Source organism: Megachile rotundata, chromosome 8, assembly GCF_050947335.1.
Source record: "Megachile rotundata isolate GNS110a chromosome 8, iyMegRotu1, whole genome shotgun sequence".
NCBI lineage: Eukaryota > Metazoa > Arthropoda > Insecta > Hymenoptera > Megachilidae > Megachile > Megachile rotundata.
Window position 1 is genome coordinate 5,928,035 of NC_134990.1, and position 15,781 is coordinate 5,943,815.

The following is a 15,781-nucleotide window of genomic DNA, read 5'->3' on the forward strand; positions in this document are numbered from 1 at the left end:
TTAATTTTGTAAATTTTGTTCTTTATTATTATTTTAGATATTATATTTACAATATATATATTTATATACAATTCAATGTCAAATTTTATAATTATGTTTTTGCTATGTTAATAAATAAACATAAAAATTGTGAAATTCTTATATTTTCCTATGTATGTTTTCAAATTTTCGCGCGTTATTCGAGTCATTGATCGAGTGCGCATGCGTGACTATACAAAATGCTTTTATACAACGTTTTCATTCAAATCCTCTTCGCATTCATATAATATATCATAAAGTATCGTATGGTTCATCCACTTTGTTCTTATATTTTTATGAAAATAATATTATAAATCAGCAATTATCAATTCTTTCATAAATATGTGCCACCAAAATCAAAATTCCACCACAACTTAAAGAAGTGCTTCTAACAAAATAAATGTACACTGGAATACTTTAATTTAACAAATCGTATAATTATTAGTATATAAAACAATTTCATTTGTACTTGTTTGATACAAATCAATTTCTGTGTGTTTAGTACCATTTTATAGTATTCTATTTTAAATTGATACCGATCCAATAAACTAAATTTAGTGCATTCAAGTAAATTAATTTGATTCCAATTAAATCTTCCGCCCTATTTGTTTTTCGGTCATTGAAATTAAATGTAATGATAAAATAAAGTGGCGAGTATCATTGATTGAGAACCTCTATTATAGAACGCTCGATTTGAATTTGGCGCCAACAGTTGTTAAGTTACCACTTCCACGATTACAATTTCAGTTGCATATTTCACGTCAAAGCAAGAACGCATGTCACAAAAGTTCGCAGTTTCTACGGTAAAATTTGAAAGACTTTTATTTATTTATTGCTTCAAGAATTTTTATACTACTTTATTGGATGTTTAACAAATATATGATGTTTATTTTTTCATACTTATAGAACAGTAACAAAACAAATCACTTAAACAAGTGATCGTCATATTCCTACATTGAATTTACACTACCGTTGAACTTCTCAGGTTTCAATTCAAATTTTGAGGTATTTAATAAATATATAAATATCTTCCCCTTTAATTTCATATGTTCACATAAATTTTTTACATAAATATTTGTAACGATGTTTCGCCTGCTATGTCTAAAAATTGATCGTTTAAATTGTTATTACTTCTGTATAAATAATTTTATAAATACAATAAAATCTACATTTTTCGTGAATAGTGGATACTAGAAGTGATAGGAACAATCATAAGTGAAACTACTAATAAAAATTCTTACATAAAGTTCGTTTCTATGACAACAAGCATAAGTTGCAAAGTCTAAAAATTTGTACAGAGTATTTATAAATAATTAAACATTGTAACTAGTTTATACAATTATTTCACTTTGTACAATTTTACAGAAGTCTGTAACTACTTCTCAGTAGGTAATGGAAGAACCTAATCAGTCTTACCGACGTAGGTGTAGAAATAAACCTCATCAGTATTACCGACACAGGTATGCTATGTACAGTGTCTACCTTAGCACACGTGTAATATAATAAATGCATATAGTACAAGTAACATTTAAATTATAATGAAAGACAATGTGTGCTTGCTGTTTTTATTATTCACGCTGTTTCAGATTCTTTCCTTTTCGTAAGTTCGAAAGCTTCGGGTTCATTCCATGGTTGAACTTCAGCTTGACCGAAAATAATGAAAACTAAGTTTCCCAGTACGTAAATTGCAGCGGATAAATAAAACACTATGTTCCACAGTGATGCGTTCGTCTGAAAGAAAAAATAAATATTATTAATAGGTAGAATAATTATCATTAATTGAAGGGAGTGCTGTCCCTCTTAAGTACATGTTGTAATACTTTGTAAACATTATCGTTAGCCTCTTGAGAGATGAGTCACTTATTAATTATGCGACCATTATGAATACTGTTTATACATGTAAAGTATATTTGGACAGATAATCAATTAAAATGTAAGATTAATGGATTATAAGAGTTATAAGATAGGTCAACATAAGTTCAATAAGTAATAATTTAAGAACCAAAGTGGGTTAGGTTAGGTCTTAAAAATACGAACTGATACTCCTCCATATTGTGAAGTAAGCGGAAATAGAGCGGATGATACTTCACATAACGCATATTAGGAATTTAGAATTTTTTGAAGTTTGATATATTTAGAGCGTTTAAATTTTTAAACTCTGAAAGTTTCCAAATAAAATTATAAAAACTTATAAAATCTAAATTATTAAAAACTTTCAATTTCTGAATTAAGAAATATTAAAATTTTCTAATTTCCAAGAGCAACTCGGCCATATCTAATCTCGGTGACGCTATCACTACGGTTATTTCGCTCACCCCAAACACGTATTTTAGTTACACAAATGATTAAACTAACCAGTTACATCTCTCTTGCAATTTCTATTTTCTATTTCTAATTTCAATGTAGTTTTTAAGAACATCCCCTTTTATTATATCCATCATTTCTTATTGTAAAGAACATGGCAACCTTCTAGAACCTGACCTAAAGAAAATAACTATAATATCAAAGAAATGTTCTTGCCGTATTTTTCAAAATTCAATTATTCAAGATTTACCTAAGCTTGGTGTTCTAATCATTTAAAAATGTTTATATTTGATATGATAATATAGACTAAGCGGTAACATTAAAAAACAGCAAATATCGTTAAATAATTTAAGTAATGACTGAAATACCTCTTCATACGCGATTTCACTGCAGACTAAAGGTGCGATTATCGCGATTACAGAAGCGATGCAGTTTGTGATGGACATCATTGTACCGGCATGATTCGGGCTCAGATCAATGTGATTGATTTGGAATCCACATAAAGATCCAGCATTTAATCCAACGGCTACTACCAAGATGGCGACAGCCACGAGGGGGTCGTGGATCGACATTGAGGCCAAACAACTTAAAGCAATGGCGGGCCCCCAGTGGGCTATGGTGTTGCTAACTTTTCTCACCACCCCTCTTGAAACACCCTTCTTTAATGAGTAGTCGGCCAACCAACACATGGGGAAGCTCAGAATCCACATCACCAGATATGGCAGGGCTGACAACAGACCGTTCTGTTAAAAAAAATTGGAACAATAGATATTATAAATACGGGTAAAATATACAGGATGTTCTCTTTAAATCGACCCATTCAAATATTTTAGAAGATATTAATAACTCAAATAAATGTTTTTAACAAAAGTTATTTGATTTCAGGTGGCAAATTGTGTGGCGAAAGAATCTTTCTTCTGTATGGACGCGTAGAAGAGATATGAAGGTTACGATCGATTTCTAGACGGAATCATATATTTTTTAATATATTTTCTCAGTAATTTTCTCTGCACAAAAATATATCACGTATAGCAAAAGATTAAAACTACTATTAGAGATACAAATTTTATTTTTTTAATAAAACTCATTTCTTAATTTGACATTAAAGGTAAAATTTAATATTCTCTTTTCAATTTGAATTTCTATATGTTTGCAACGTTCAATAATATTGTAACTAGATTTCTAATAAATATTATTAAACGTGACTGGAATATTGAAACGTGCTGGAAAGCACAATTTTTCGAGCGATTAAACTTTTTGTATATGAAGAAATCAAGGACATTTCAAGGTCTTTGAGATCATAATGAATTGTGCAGAAAATGATTATTTTTGTATACAATAATAGCAGATAGATTCAGTTTAATTTTTCAGTGTAATATATCTTTATCAGATGAATAACATGTAAATAAATTTCAGGTACCTCTTCGTAATTATATTTCAACACATTGTCCATATAATTTGGTAATTCCGTGACCAGAGTCCAGTATCCCCAGTTTTGTCCACAGTGTACAATTATGAGAGCCCACATTGGAACAGATGTGAAGATAGACTTCCATGGTGTTACTTTTTTCTTTGGTAGGTACAAAAATATTTGCAATTAATATTAATTAAAAAGTTGTTTAAATTTGTCAAACATCAACATTTTTCAAATTAACATCCTGTTATATTATCAATACACAAAGTTGTTCTTTTCAAAAATACACAGAAACTATGACATTGAAATTTAATTACAAATTTTGCTCTTTACTTATAAAGAGAATGGAGTAATAATAACTATTACTCTTGTAATATCTACAAATTTCATTATTACTACTGTCCATTGTCCATAAAACAAAATATTTAATATGAGGACTGCATGGCATTTGAAACACTAATTTTGTTTAAATTTATTTAGTTATAAAAGACCACAAATGTAATAATTTTGTGAAACCACAGTATGCAATTCTCAAAATAAGCGAATTTACAAAATCGAGAACATATCGTAGCCTGATAGAACGATGTTAGTTTATTAAAACAAGAATTTGCAAGTTCAAAACTTATAGAAGTTATATAAATTTTTGTTCATATATTTTATCCCTTTTAATTTTTCTTGTGAGACTAGTTAAAAGATAAATATATTTATCTAAACAATTTATCAATTAATCGTATTAATTAACTTTCGAATAACTCATTCAAATTATTTAGTTACAGTTAGACATATATTTTATAAGCAGGACTGATAAATAACACTTAGAAAGATTATAAAAATTATTTTGAATTGTCATTATAAAAGAAGACATAAATTCTTACTCCTGTATCATGTATCGCCTTCTTCCCCTCGTCACTTCGTATACTGCTTTCTATATATTCTTTCTCCTCTTGCGATATTCGTGAATCCTGAGCAGGGCTATCAGAGCCGAAAAAGAAAAATGTGATGCTCCAAATGAAGGCTAGAGCACCAAATACATAAAAAATGGAGGGCCAGCCAATCGAAGAACCTGCTAGTAGTCCAGAAATTGGAAACGAAATCACGGTACCAAATTGTGCTCCAGCATAAGCAAATGCTCCTAAAAAATATAAATAAATATACAAATAAGTACATAAGTAACTGCATTTCCATATCATTCCGGCTTAATATTATTTATCTTATTTTTATAAACCTACTCGGTAGATACATTTAAGTATATGGAAAAGTGTCTGAAAAATCTAATATACGCACAAAAATAATTATAAACAATTAAAATTATTTCATATGAAAATGAATGTGAATTACAAAATGATAAAAGAACATTTATGATTTGGTCTAAATTGTTTTTAGCTTGTCGCTGTTGTTGGGACTTCTACAGCGAATATTATTAGTATAAAAGTTTTATTATGTTATGTACATTGTAATGTACACAAGATCTGATGTATGGAGATTTAAATTGCAATGTCCAAAATTATACGCTTCAAGGTACAAATTTCATATCTGCGCGATAGATTCAGAGCTAATACGTACCCAGAGATTTTCGGAACAATGATTACAAATCCAGAAAATGGCGGATCCAATATGGCCGACTGTGCAGACACGTGAGCTCCTCCGCAATTTCATCTGCCCATCATTTAAAGCTCTTATTATACACTAGAAACCGTAAGCCAAAAAAACGTTTTAAAGCCTATCGAATATAATTTATATATAATTTTTGAATTTCTAGTAAAACTAAACAACCATTGTATATGAAATCCGACCCGTCACGACGATATGAAAATTTGCACTTCGAAGCGTATGGACTGAAGAGTAGACTATAATTATTTTGACCTTCCATAAAAAGTGAAGGTTACTGAATTGTTTTTAATGCTTGTATTTCTGACTCAACACTATAGAGCCAAAAACACATACAGACATTCGAAATATGTATAATACATTCTCAACGATTATTGTACTTCAAATGACCTTAAAGAGTTAGGTCGTTAATCGCAAACTCTTATTCAAAGAACTGTTTTATAAAAAATTTATAATATAAATTATTAAGTATGAAAATATTGATATGGAGGATTTCTTACCAAGTCTCGATCGTTCGTTTGGAGGTGCCCATTTTGAGAGGAGCGTATGAGTGCAAGGTAAAAGGCAACCTTGACAAAGACCCATACCGACCCTACAAATGCAGACTGCGATGTAACCTCCATACCGAGCAACAGTGGGTATTAACGCGTTCAAAATTGCACAAACAAACACCCCGATGCAAAGCAATTTTTGACCACTCCAAACAGACGCTATATATCCACTTGGTACTTGAATTACCGTGTAACCCCAAAAGAAGGAACTTAGGATCATAGACTTTTCTGATGGACCCCAATTATACACCTAAGCAACAATAATACAAATTCTATAATATTGCTGTTAAGAAAAACAATAAGCGGTGTTTAAAATTGATATTAAGAACAATAATAATTATTTAAAATTGATGTTGTGAAGTTAATATTGTTTGCATTAATTTAAAGATGTAACTGTGTGAAGTTTGAACTCAATGAGAGCTTTACACAAGAGAATTGTACACTCTACAGTGACGGATGTAGAGAGGGTGCTATAGCAAACAATTTCTATTTTAATTTATTGATAATATCGCCTCTGCTCTGGAAAGAACTTGGAATTGTTCGATTTTAGTAACGAATTGATCTTCTTATAAAAATAATTTTATTTAAACATTACTTTTGAAGGTTAATGATATTCATGAAAATTTTTAATCTGTGCACCCTCTCGCGCTAAGGAAAGTTGTGAAGAATGATCCATTATTTTAAAATATTAATCTTATAGTAATTTACCTCCCCTTGAGAACTATCATTTTTCGCCATTGGGACGATGGCTTCCGATATGCTCACTCGAAGACAGTATCCAAAAGCCATCCCCAAAAACAGCAGGAATGTCTGCAAATGTCTGATTCCAAATTTACCTGAAATATAAACATTTATTCATTGCAAATAATATATTTTTTATAATTCAAGAGGACGATATTAAACCTATTTTTGCTCTTTAAAACTGTAATGAATAAATGAGTAAACAGTTGAATAATTTTCTTTGTTTATGTATTGAAAAATTTTATGACCTCACTATATTGTAACGACTATAGTTTTATAACAATTTCATAACTGTAATGTGTAGTCTACATTTGCTTTTTCAAGGTCGATAAGCGCTAACTCAGAAGTTATCTACCCTTTTTAGATTACTGAAAACATCGCAGCTCTCCATTTTTGTACTAGAAGTTTTTGTTATCATTCACTATTGAAAAACAGTGCACGTAACTTTATGAAGTCGTGTTCCCTTTGCATCATTCTCCTTATCACATACTTTGTAAAAATAAAAGCAGAACGATTTGTATATGCGTATTAAGGCTGATATTCCTAATTGCATAAGAGTGTTTATTAATGTCCGCTTTATGCATGGAGTATTCGCGTGAGAGGACACACTTCCTGAGTATACATGTGTTATATGTAAGCACATACATATTGAGTTGTATTGTGCTTCAGTACTTATATACAGGGCTGTCGTTGAAGTTACCAGAGCCTGGGGTGAAAGTTATTACAGTAAATATTGGTAAAAAGGAAGCACTAATAACGTGGACTTTAATATATCTGGTTGAATAAAAAATTTTGTTGCTTTTTGAAAAGATATTCTACTACAAATCTAACATGTGCAACTGAAATCTTATTATACAACGAATTGTTTTTACAATGTGTAAGCAGAATTATTGCTGATCAAGACTTCCATTTAATCATTATTGATCATCTAACAGTGCTTGCTCTCCTAGAACATGGATCATTATTCGTAGAAATATTTTCAACAAAAAATTTCGCAAAACCAAAACTCTTGCAATCATTTAGTACCATCTCACGTACACTATTCATGTCTTTTTCCAATTTAAATAATGTTCTACCTTTATGAAAATGATATAATATTTCCAAAACCAGACTTCGTGTCTTCCGTTTTTAACTATTTGTAACAGATGAAACACTCCATTGTACTCGGCACCCTTTTTTAAATAAGATATCCTAAAATGTAAGCTTCAAGGCCATGTATGCATTTGTTGAAAAAATGAAGTGTCGACACACAAATTGAATGAATGTCAACTACTGATAAAAATGATATAACTTTTTGGCCAGCCCAATATAAACAAAATTGTAATTTTTAAATATAAACATATCAGTTGTTGATGTGTTTTCAAGGTTATTTCCCGGAATAAATTGCAAAAGATTTTAGCTGTTACTCATTGTTCATTCAGGTATTAATAACAAAGAAGATTTGTCAAAATCAAAGTTTGTGTGTAATCTGATAATAGAAAGTTTGATGAATTAATTTGTAGAAATAGGTCAGTCTATATCGCTGTATAGATGTAGTTAAAGAATTATGCAAATTTTAATATGTAAATTATAATACTAGTTTTAGGAAAAATGTTGTTTAGGGGAGCTACCTACAATGACCTTAGTCTTTAGAGGAGTTACTTACAAGAATCTTGATCTAGACCTTGACGATGTTCATACAAGGCCATCCTGTATGACATGCAGAGGATTCAGCTATCATTTATTGCTTGCAGAAATGTTATTTAAAGAAATAAACTTTAAGTACAGTGATTATGAAGTTATCGAATTTGTGAACTTTCAAATTTTATGACTTAAAATAAGAAAATTGTCGAATTTAGAAATTTCAAAAATTCCAAATTAAGATTTAGACTTAGGAATTCTGATATTCAATTATCTAGAAATTCGGGAATTTAGAAATTCAAGAGTTGAAAAAATGAAGATAATTAGGAATTAGAGAATGTAGGAATTTAGGTATTCAGGAAGTTAGGAAATTAGGAAATTAGGGAATTGGGAAATTAGGGAATTGGGAAATTAGGGAATTGGGAAATTAGGGAATTGGGAAATTAGGGAATTGGGAAATTAGGGAATTGGGAAATTAGGGAATTGGGAAATTAGGGAATTGGGAAATTAGGGAATTGGGAAATTGGGGAATTGGGAAATTGGGGAATTGGGGAATTGGGGAATTGGGGAATTGGGGAATTGGGGAATTGGGGAATTGGGGAATTGGGGAGTTGGGAAATTAGGAAATTAGGGAATTGGGAAATTGGGAAATTAGGAAATTGGGAAATTGGGAAATTGGGAAATTGGGAAATTGGGGAATTGGGAAATTAGGGAATTGGGAAATTAGGGAATTGGGAAATTAGGGAATTGGGAAATTAGGGAATTGGAAAATTAGGGAATTGGGAAATTAGGGAATTGGGAAATTAGGGAATTGGGAAATTAGGGAATTGGGAAATTAGGGAATTGGGAAATTGGGGAATTGGGAAATTGGGGAATTGGGGAATTGGGGAATTGGGGAATTGGGGAGTTGGGAAATTAGGAAATTAGGGAATTGGGAAATTGGGAAATTGGGAAATTAGGAAATTGGGAAATTGGGAAATTGGGAAATTGGGGAATTGGGAAATTAGGGAATTGGGAAATTAGGGAATTGGGAAATTAGGGAATTGGAAAATTAGGGAATTGGGAAATTAGGGAATTGGGAAATTAGGGAATTGGGAAATTAGGGAATTGGGAAATTAGGGAATTGGGAAATTAGGGAATTGGGAAATTAGGGAATTGGGAAATTAGGGAATTGGGAAATTAGGGAATTGGGAAATTAGGGAATTGGGGAATTGGGGAATTAGGAAATTGGGAAATTAGGAAATTGGGAAATTGGGAAATTGGGAAATTGGGAAATTGGGGAATTGGGGAATTAGGGAATTGGGAAATTAGGGAATTGGGAAATTAGGGAATTGGGAAATTAGGGAATTGGGAAATTAGGGAATTGGGAAATTAGGGAATTGGGAAATTAGGGAATTGGGAAATTAGGGAATTGGGAAATTGGGAAATTAGGGAATTAGGAAATGAGGAAATTTTGGGACTTGGTAATTTGAGAATTTAGAAATTTGGTAATTTGGGAATTTGAAATTTAGCAAATTAGAAATTTAGGAATTTCTGAATTTATGTACTCAGAAATTTAGGAATTCAGGAGTTTAGGAAATTAGAAATTCAGAAAATTATAAAATTAGATATTCAGGAATTAAGGCATATAAGAATTTAGATAGACACTACGAAACCTAGAAACTAATAAACGTACTAATTAAGATATCCATGAGTGTAGAAATTTAGATATTTAGATAATATGAAGTGTTTGGGCTTATACAAACTTAAATTGTATATTTAACCTTCTAATATGAAAACGACAAATTGAAATAAAGAAGTAAAAAAAGAACTACTTTGTTCCTGAGTTTGCTACTTTGCATATGTACTTACGTACATGTTTTAGCACTGATGTAACAAGAATTTTTGTCTGAGGGGGATTAGGACTACTTTTACTTACTTTTACCAATCCTGTCAAATATTTAATATTTTTTATCGTTACATAACATTTATTCATACTATCGAACAATACAAATATTATTGCTTTTCTTTGTTTGTATTTAGTTAACTACATATCACACTTGGACCAATAATTCCTTTCTCTCTTATCAGATGAAATTTTAACAATTTTATTTATAACAAACTGTTATAATCATAACAAGTTTATTAAAATTTTAATAATTTCATTAATTTAGTAGTTTAATAATTTAACAATTTCAACACTCTAGTGAAGCATACTTAGGTCCCTAGCTAGCTACGTCAGTGGTTATTAGCAACGTTGTGTAACAGCTATTATAGAAGTATGCTAGAAAATGAAGCAACTATCATTTCCGACATTGTTTGTTAATGAAATGAATTCCTAAGAATTTTTATACCTAAATTAAACATTCTTTTCTTAACACACAACTTTTTTCCAAAGTTATGCAAGTAACACAATTTAGATAATTGCTTTTATTACCCATTTCACGACGATTTTGATGACCTTGAAATATTTTCTCAAGGTTACTGTGGCGAAAGCATGTAAAGGAGAAGAGTTGTTCAAAATACCAATATTGACAAAATATTTTCAGATCATTAAAATCGGTGAATATTTACTGATATAAATAATTAGCTTAATTTTATCTTAATCACTACAATCAATGAATTGAGTGATTATGATTAATTCTCTTTCATGGAACTGGGGATCAAAGTAAAGAGATCAAATTTATGTGGACTTTGTGTGAATCCATTTCTTTGAGATCAAAATATTTGTGTTTATATATTATTTATATGTTGTGTTTGTGCACAAACATAGTACGAATTACATTTATAAATATTACTATCATATTTATTATATTAATATTACATTTATAGTATTATACTTATTTATTAGTAAATATTTGTATTTAATTCAAAGTTTAGCTGTATTTTAGAAGTTTTGTCTCATAAATAAATTAATAATAAATTAAAAATATTTTTAATAGTTAATTTTTTCCGAAGTAGTTTATTATTTATAATATACAATTTATTAATTAATATTTTAGTTCCGTCTAATAATTACTTATTGTTATATTTATTATTATAAATATTTATTTATAAACAAGTCAATAATTTATAAATTGAGATTTGTATTGAATTATAGGAAAATAGAGGAAAAAAAAATTATTACAATTATATACATGTATTTTTATTACATGTTTTACTAATTTCGTAAATATTTTTCCAAAATATCTTTATCAGAACTCTAAAAAATAGTCAAGTACTATTATTATTAATTCAATTTATATATAGAATACATTATGTACTATTTTTTAAACAAATATGTACACAGTCATATTTAATTAAAATAAACGCATAAACTATAATTATATATTTTAGCATATATAATTAAATAATAATAATATTTAATATTTTTATTAATTTCTATTAATATTTTTGTTAATTATTGTATTTAATATTTAGTACATTTAATGATTGATGGTATTTTATTTAAACAGTAAAATATCACATAAAGCCCATAACAACTGATATTTAATTAAAAACTTCATTTTTTCATCCATAATTTCTCACCTTGCCTCGTCCACCAAAGTTGAACAAAAGAATTGTGGAAAATTTTCAAACTAAATATCTAATCAAATAGCAAAAAATGCTGTGTTTTACATTGTAAATTTCAGAAGATAAAGCCGTATGCTTTTAGATAATGATAAAAGTAATTATTTCTGTAAATTCTATGACTTTTATGTCTCATTCCTCTAACATAGATTTCGCTAAAATAAATTGTTGTAAACATTCAAAGATTAAGATTGCAAAAATCAGTTTTAATCAATCGTAAAACAAATCGTTTGCATTGAAGTAAGACAGGAAAATTCCACGGTTTTATTACATTAATCTTGCTGATTAGAACAGAGTTTCTCAACCTTTATTTCGCGAAACGGTAGCTGCAGCAGCGTATCAACACGCAATTATTAAAGGGGTTACTTAGAGCCCTATAATACAAGTAGTAGGTTCACTAGGTTCCTCACGCGAAATCGAATGTATATTTAAAATTTTGAGTACCTGCTGTTAACATAAAGATATAACAATAAAATTTAAAGATTTTATTCCTAATTAAACGTGTCTGAAGCAACCAAAAAGGGTACCAAACTTGTTGATTTCACGACGAGAGACGTCAATGACGAAGTATTGACGTCAACGATGAGTTATAGAACTTTAACATAGTTTTAATCGATGCTACAGTCCATAGCTATCGAAAGACCACTATAAATTTTCAGCATTCTTCACGTTATCCGTAAAATAAAAAGGCCTCTTCAAATTGTAATATTTATTAGCTAGTAACATTGTCACTGTACATAACGTTATTAACACAAGTTAATATCTTGTATTTTCTTTGCTTTGATCACAGCGCATGTTACGTATACATTGATCATATGTTTTATATTTTCACTATTTTCCCAAATATCTATAATTCTTTTGTAAGCTAGTCTTTCGAACAAGCTCCATTTTCTATGGCGTTCACCAAATTTCACCTGACGCGCCATCGATACTCGAGACTAAGGTAAACGCTCGCACGACCCTTAATCGCTCATCACCTACAGAATTTATTATCACGATAGTAACAAATTGCTATGTATATATCGTTAACATCGTATTTAGTAATAATTTGCGTGACCTAAGACAATTTTCCATATATTATAAAGTTATAGCTATAAAAGTGAAATTTTCGTACGTGGTCCTAATTCCAAGGCCACGGACCGTATTTATTGAAAATACATGAAGTATATTACTGCACATGGTTATCCCTATAATATTTGCCCAAAGAAAATAAATTTAACGGATCTAATAATACTACAACACAGTAGTAATTAGCTATTGTATATTATGTAACCTATTAAGTTTCCATAAAATTGTATGTCACAAACTTCTAGCACGATGCATTTACGCATTTCACGTGTTAAATAAATACTATTTAATTTGGCAAGAAATATTCAAACGGCAGAAAAAACAAGTGGAGTTGACATTTACTGTGTTTTAGAAGGAATGTAGCAATTTGATAATCTGCATGTACAAGAAAAAATAATTATTATAAATCAACGGCAGCCATCTTTAACTCTTCAGAGTTGCGCCGAGAGTATGTGATAGTTATGAGAATATTTCCCTACATTATTACTCCTATTTTGCAATAACTCAGTTGCCTCAAGTTTTATAAAATTATCAGGTGCTGCATATTAAGTGTCTAATATGATTATGATTAATCTAATTATAATTATAATTAACCTAACCTTTTATATTCAGCGATTTTGTTAGTATCTGGAATGTTGTCGATGATGGCAAGTTTTTGTCGTAAAATCGCCGTAAAAATTTATACAGCAAATTTGCAAGATTTCAGGTGCCTACCCTCAAAATTTCGAGCTAAAAGACCCAAAATGGCGGCCTACATACGAAAATTTATAACAATCTCTAAAAATGTGTAAAACTCTATGAAAATTTATAACAACGTATAAATATATATAACAATCTATAAATGATATAAATACTTTTTAAATTCCATAGAAATTTGTAAATAAATCTATACAGATAAAAGAATAAATGCAGATACTATAATATGTCCGACAATAAAACAAAAAATTTCGTGACGTAACTGTGACAAATTATATCAGAAATTAAAAGATAGGAAAAATCCGTTGAAGAGGAAGATAAATGATACTGTAATCCAGAGTTATTACTCTTATTACTTATTTTTGAATTTTTTTAATTAATTCAAACAATTTTTTGTATAATTGCAACGATGGGTAAAAAAAAATACAAAGGCATCCTCTTTCATGTTGCATTATGTATTATTTTCGTTTATATCGATTAATTCGTGCATTTTGTATGAAATAACGTATTAAGGTAAATAGTTTGAAAAAATGTTTCTATTTATATTTTGTTTGTTGCATTTGAATTATATCACTTGTGTAGCAAACTAAATTTAATGTTAATTTTAAGTTTTATATTTGCAGTTATAAATAAACTTGAGCAGTGTATTTCTCAGTTCAATGACTTCATAATTGATCTTTCATTTTCATTTTATTTCTCGATCCGTAAAGCGTAAGGCTCCTTGAAGACTAAATACGTCAGTGGATCGCCTTTACCGAAGCAATATAAATTCAATAATAAGAATAACTTTAATTTTATTGAATTAAACATGAATAAATTGGTTGAAGAAAATAACAAAATGGTTTTAGTATTATATTTTGTTATTTTATTTATACACAATTTATTTATTAATTGCGAGTAAATCTTATTCAAACCATTTTAGTAATTTTTATAATAATTTTTAGAATGAAATAATGTTTCGTTGTAAATCATTAATCTCGCTTTTTTATTAATAAATTTAAATAATTGGAAATGAAATTGAAAATCTCTTTTTACATATTTTTATATTATAATGGAAATTATAAATTTACAAATTTTTGTTGATTTTCGTTGATTTATTGATTCATGGATTTCTATAAATTTTCATAAAATCTTATATATTTTTAGAAATTTTCAACAATTTTTTTACAAACTTCCATAAAGTAAAAAGTTTTTATAACTTTCATAGATTGTTATATATTTTCATACGTTCTCATAAATTTTCATAGTTCTATACATTTTTATAGACTGTTATAAATTGTCATTGATGAATTTGCATAGATTTTCATACATTTTTTTAAAAATTATTTTTTTAAATTATTGAAAATTGTTCTCATATACATTTTATTTATTTTTATAATACACATTAACTCTAGTCCATTAAGTTTTAAGTTTTTATTATTTTAAACATGCTTTTGCAAACAAATATGTTTCAAGTAACAGAAGAGGTTGAGAAATACTGGCTTAAAGTATTGCGACTTACAGCATGAAGTGTTAGATTGCATGAAACTGAAAGATCAGTATTAACTGAATAGAACGAAGAAAAGTTATCGAAAGTGACGGGAATTTGAACATCTTTTTTATCTGCGGTTTATCAAAGTTTACACGATATTGACTTTTACGCATTCAAACATATACACATTGGCGTAATGAAGATTTTTAGATTAATTGACACACACACACTTCAGAGCTGTGCATCAGAATATAACTATGCAGTGTTTGAAATTATGAAACTAAAATTTAGAAATTGATATTTTACAATCAAAAATTTGCCAACCTGGAAATTTGTTAGTTTAAAAATTTGATAATCATTTTAATTATTCTGAACATTTTGGTAACTTTAATAATATTGATCACTTAATTGGGTCATTTTTATGATTTTGATAATTTTAATCAATTTGATCACTTAATAACCTGACAATTTGATCAGCTTTATAAAGAGAACATTCAGAACATTAATTTGATAATATTGATAATGATGGCCATTTAATAATTTGATAGTATTGATAATGATGGCCATTTAATAATTTGATAGTATTGATAATGATGGCCATTTAATAATTTGATAATGTAGATTATATGTATATACTTTTTAACAATTTGATAATATTGATAATATTTGCCATTCAGTAATTGATAATATTGATAATATTTACCATTCACTAATTTGATAATATTGATAATATTGACCATT

General features: G+C 28.8%; 1 protein-coding gene and 1 long non-coding RNA gene across 5 annotated transcripts in view; one reads left to right on the top strand and one right to left on the bottom strand.

The window, feature by feature from the left end:
- The window catches only part of LOC100881865 (putative inorganic phosphate cotransporter), a 22,805-nt gene continuing 7,024 nt past the window's right edge, over window positions 1-15,781 (bottom strand). The window contains exons 3-8 of the mRNA XM_012288079.2: window positions 6,604-6,731; window positions 5,845-6,145; window positions 4,612-4,868; window positions 3,743-3,892; window positions 2,691-3,065; window positions 1-1,749 (exon numbers count right to left, since the gene is read on the bottom strand). Of these exons, the coding sequence (XP_012143469.1) occupies window positions 1,591-1,749; window positions 2,691-3,065; window positions 3,743-3,892; window positions 4,612-4,868; window positions 5,845-6,145; window positions 6,604-6,731 (1,370 nt within the window). The 3' untranslated portion in view covers window positions 1-1,590. The remainder of the gene's footprint in view (window positions 1,750-2,690; window positions 3,066-3,742; window positions 3,893-4,611; window positions 4,869-5,844; window positions 6,146-6,603; window positions 6,732-15,781) is intronic.
- LOC105662802 (uncharacterized) overlaps window positions 725-15,781 on the top strand; it is a 25,855-nt gene continuing 10,798 nt past the window's right edge. Inside the window, exons 1-7 of one of the 4 annotated variants that reach the window (XR_013039133.1) lie at window positions 725-821; window positions 925-1,023; window positions 1,384-1,778; window positions 2,744-3,105; window positions 3,208-3,268; window positions 3,739-5,431; window positions 5,496-7,362. This is a non-coding gene — a long non-coding RNA (uncharacterized LOC105662802). Of the gene's footprint in view, window positions 822-924; window positions 1,024-1,383; window positions 1,779-2,743; window positions 3,106-3,207; window positions 3,269-3,738; window positions 5,432-5,495; window positions 7,363-15,781 lie in introns of those variants that run through there. The other 3 variants (XR_013039132.1, XR_001096345.2, XR_013039131.1) reach the window with 3 other exon arrangements.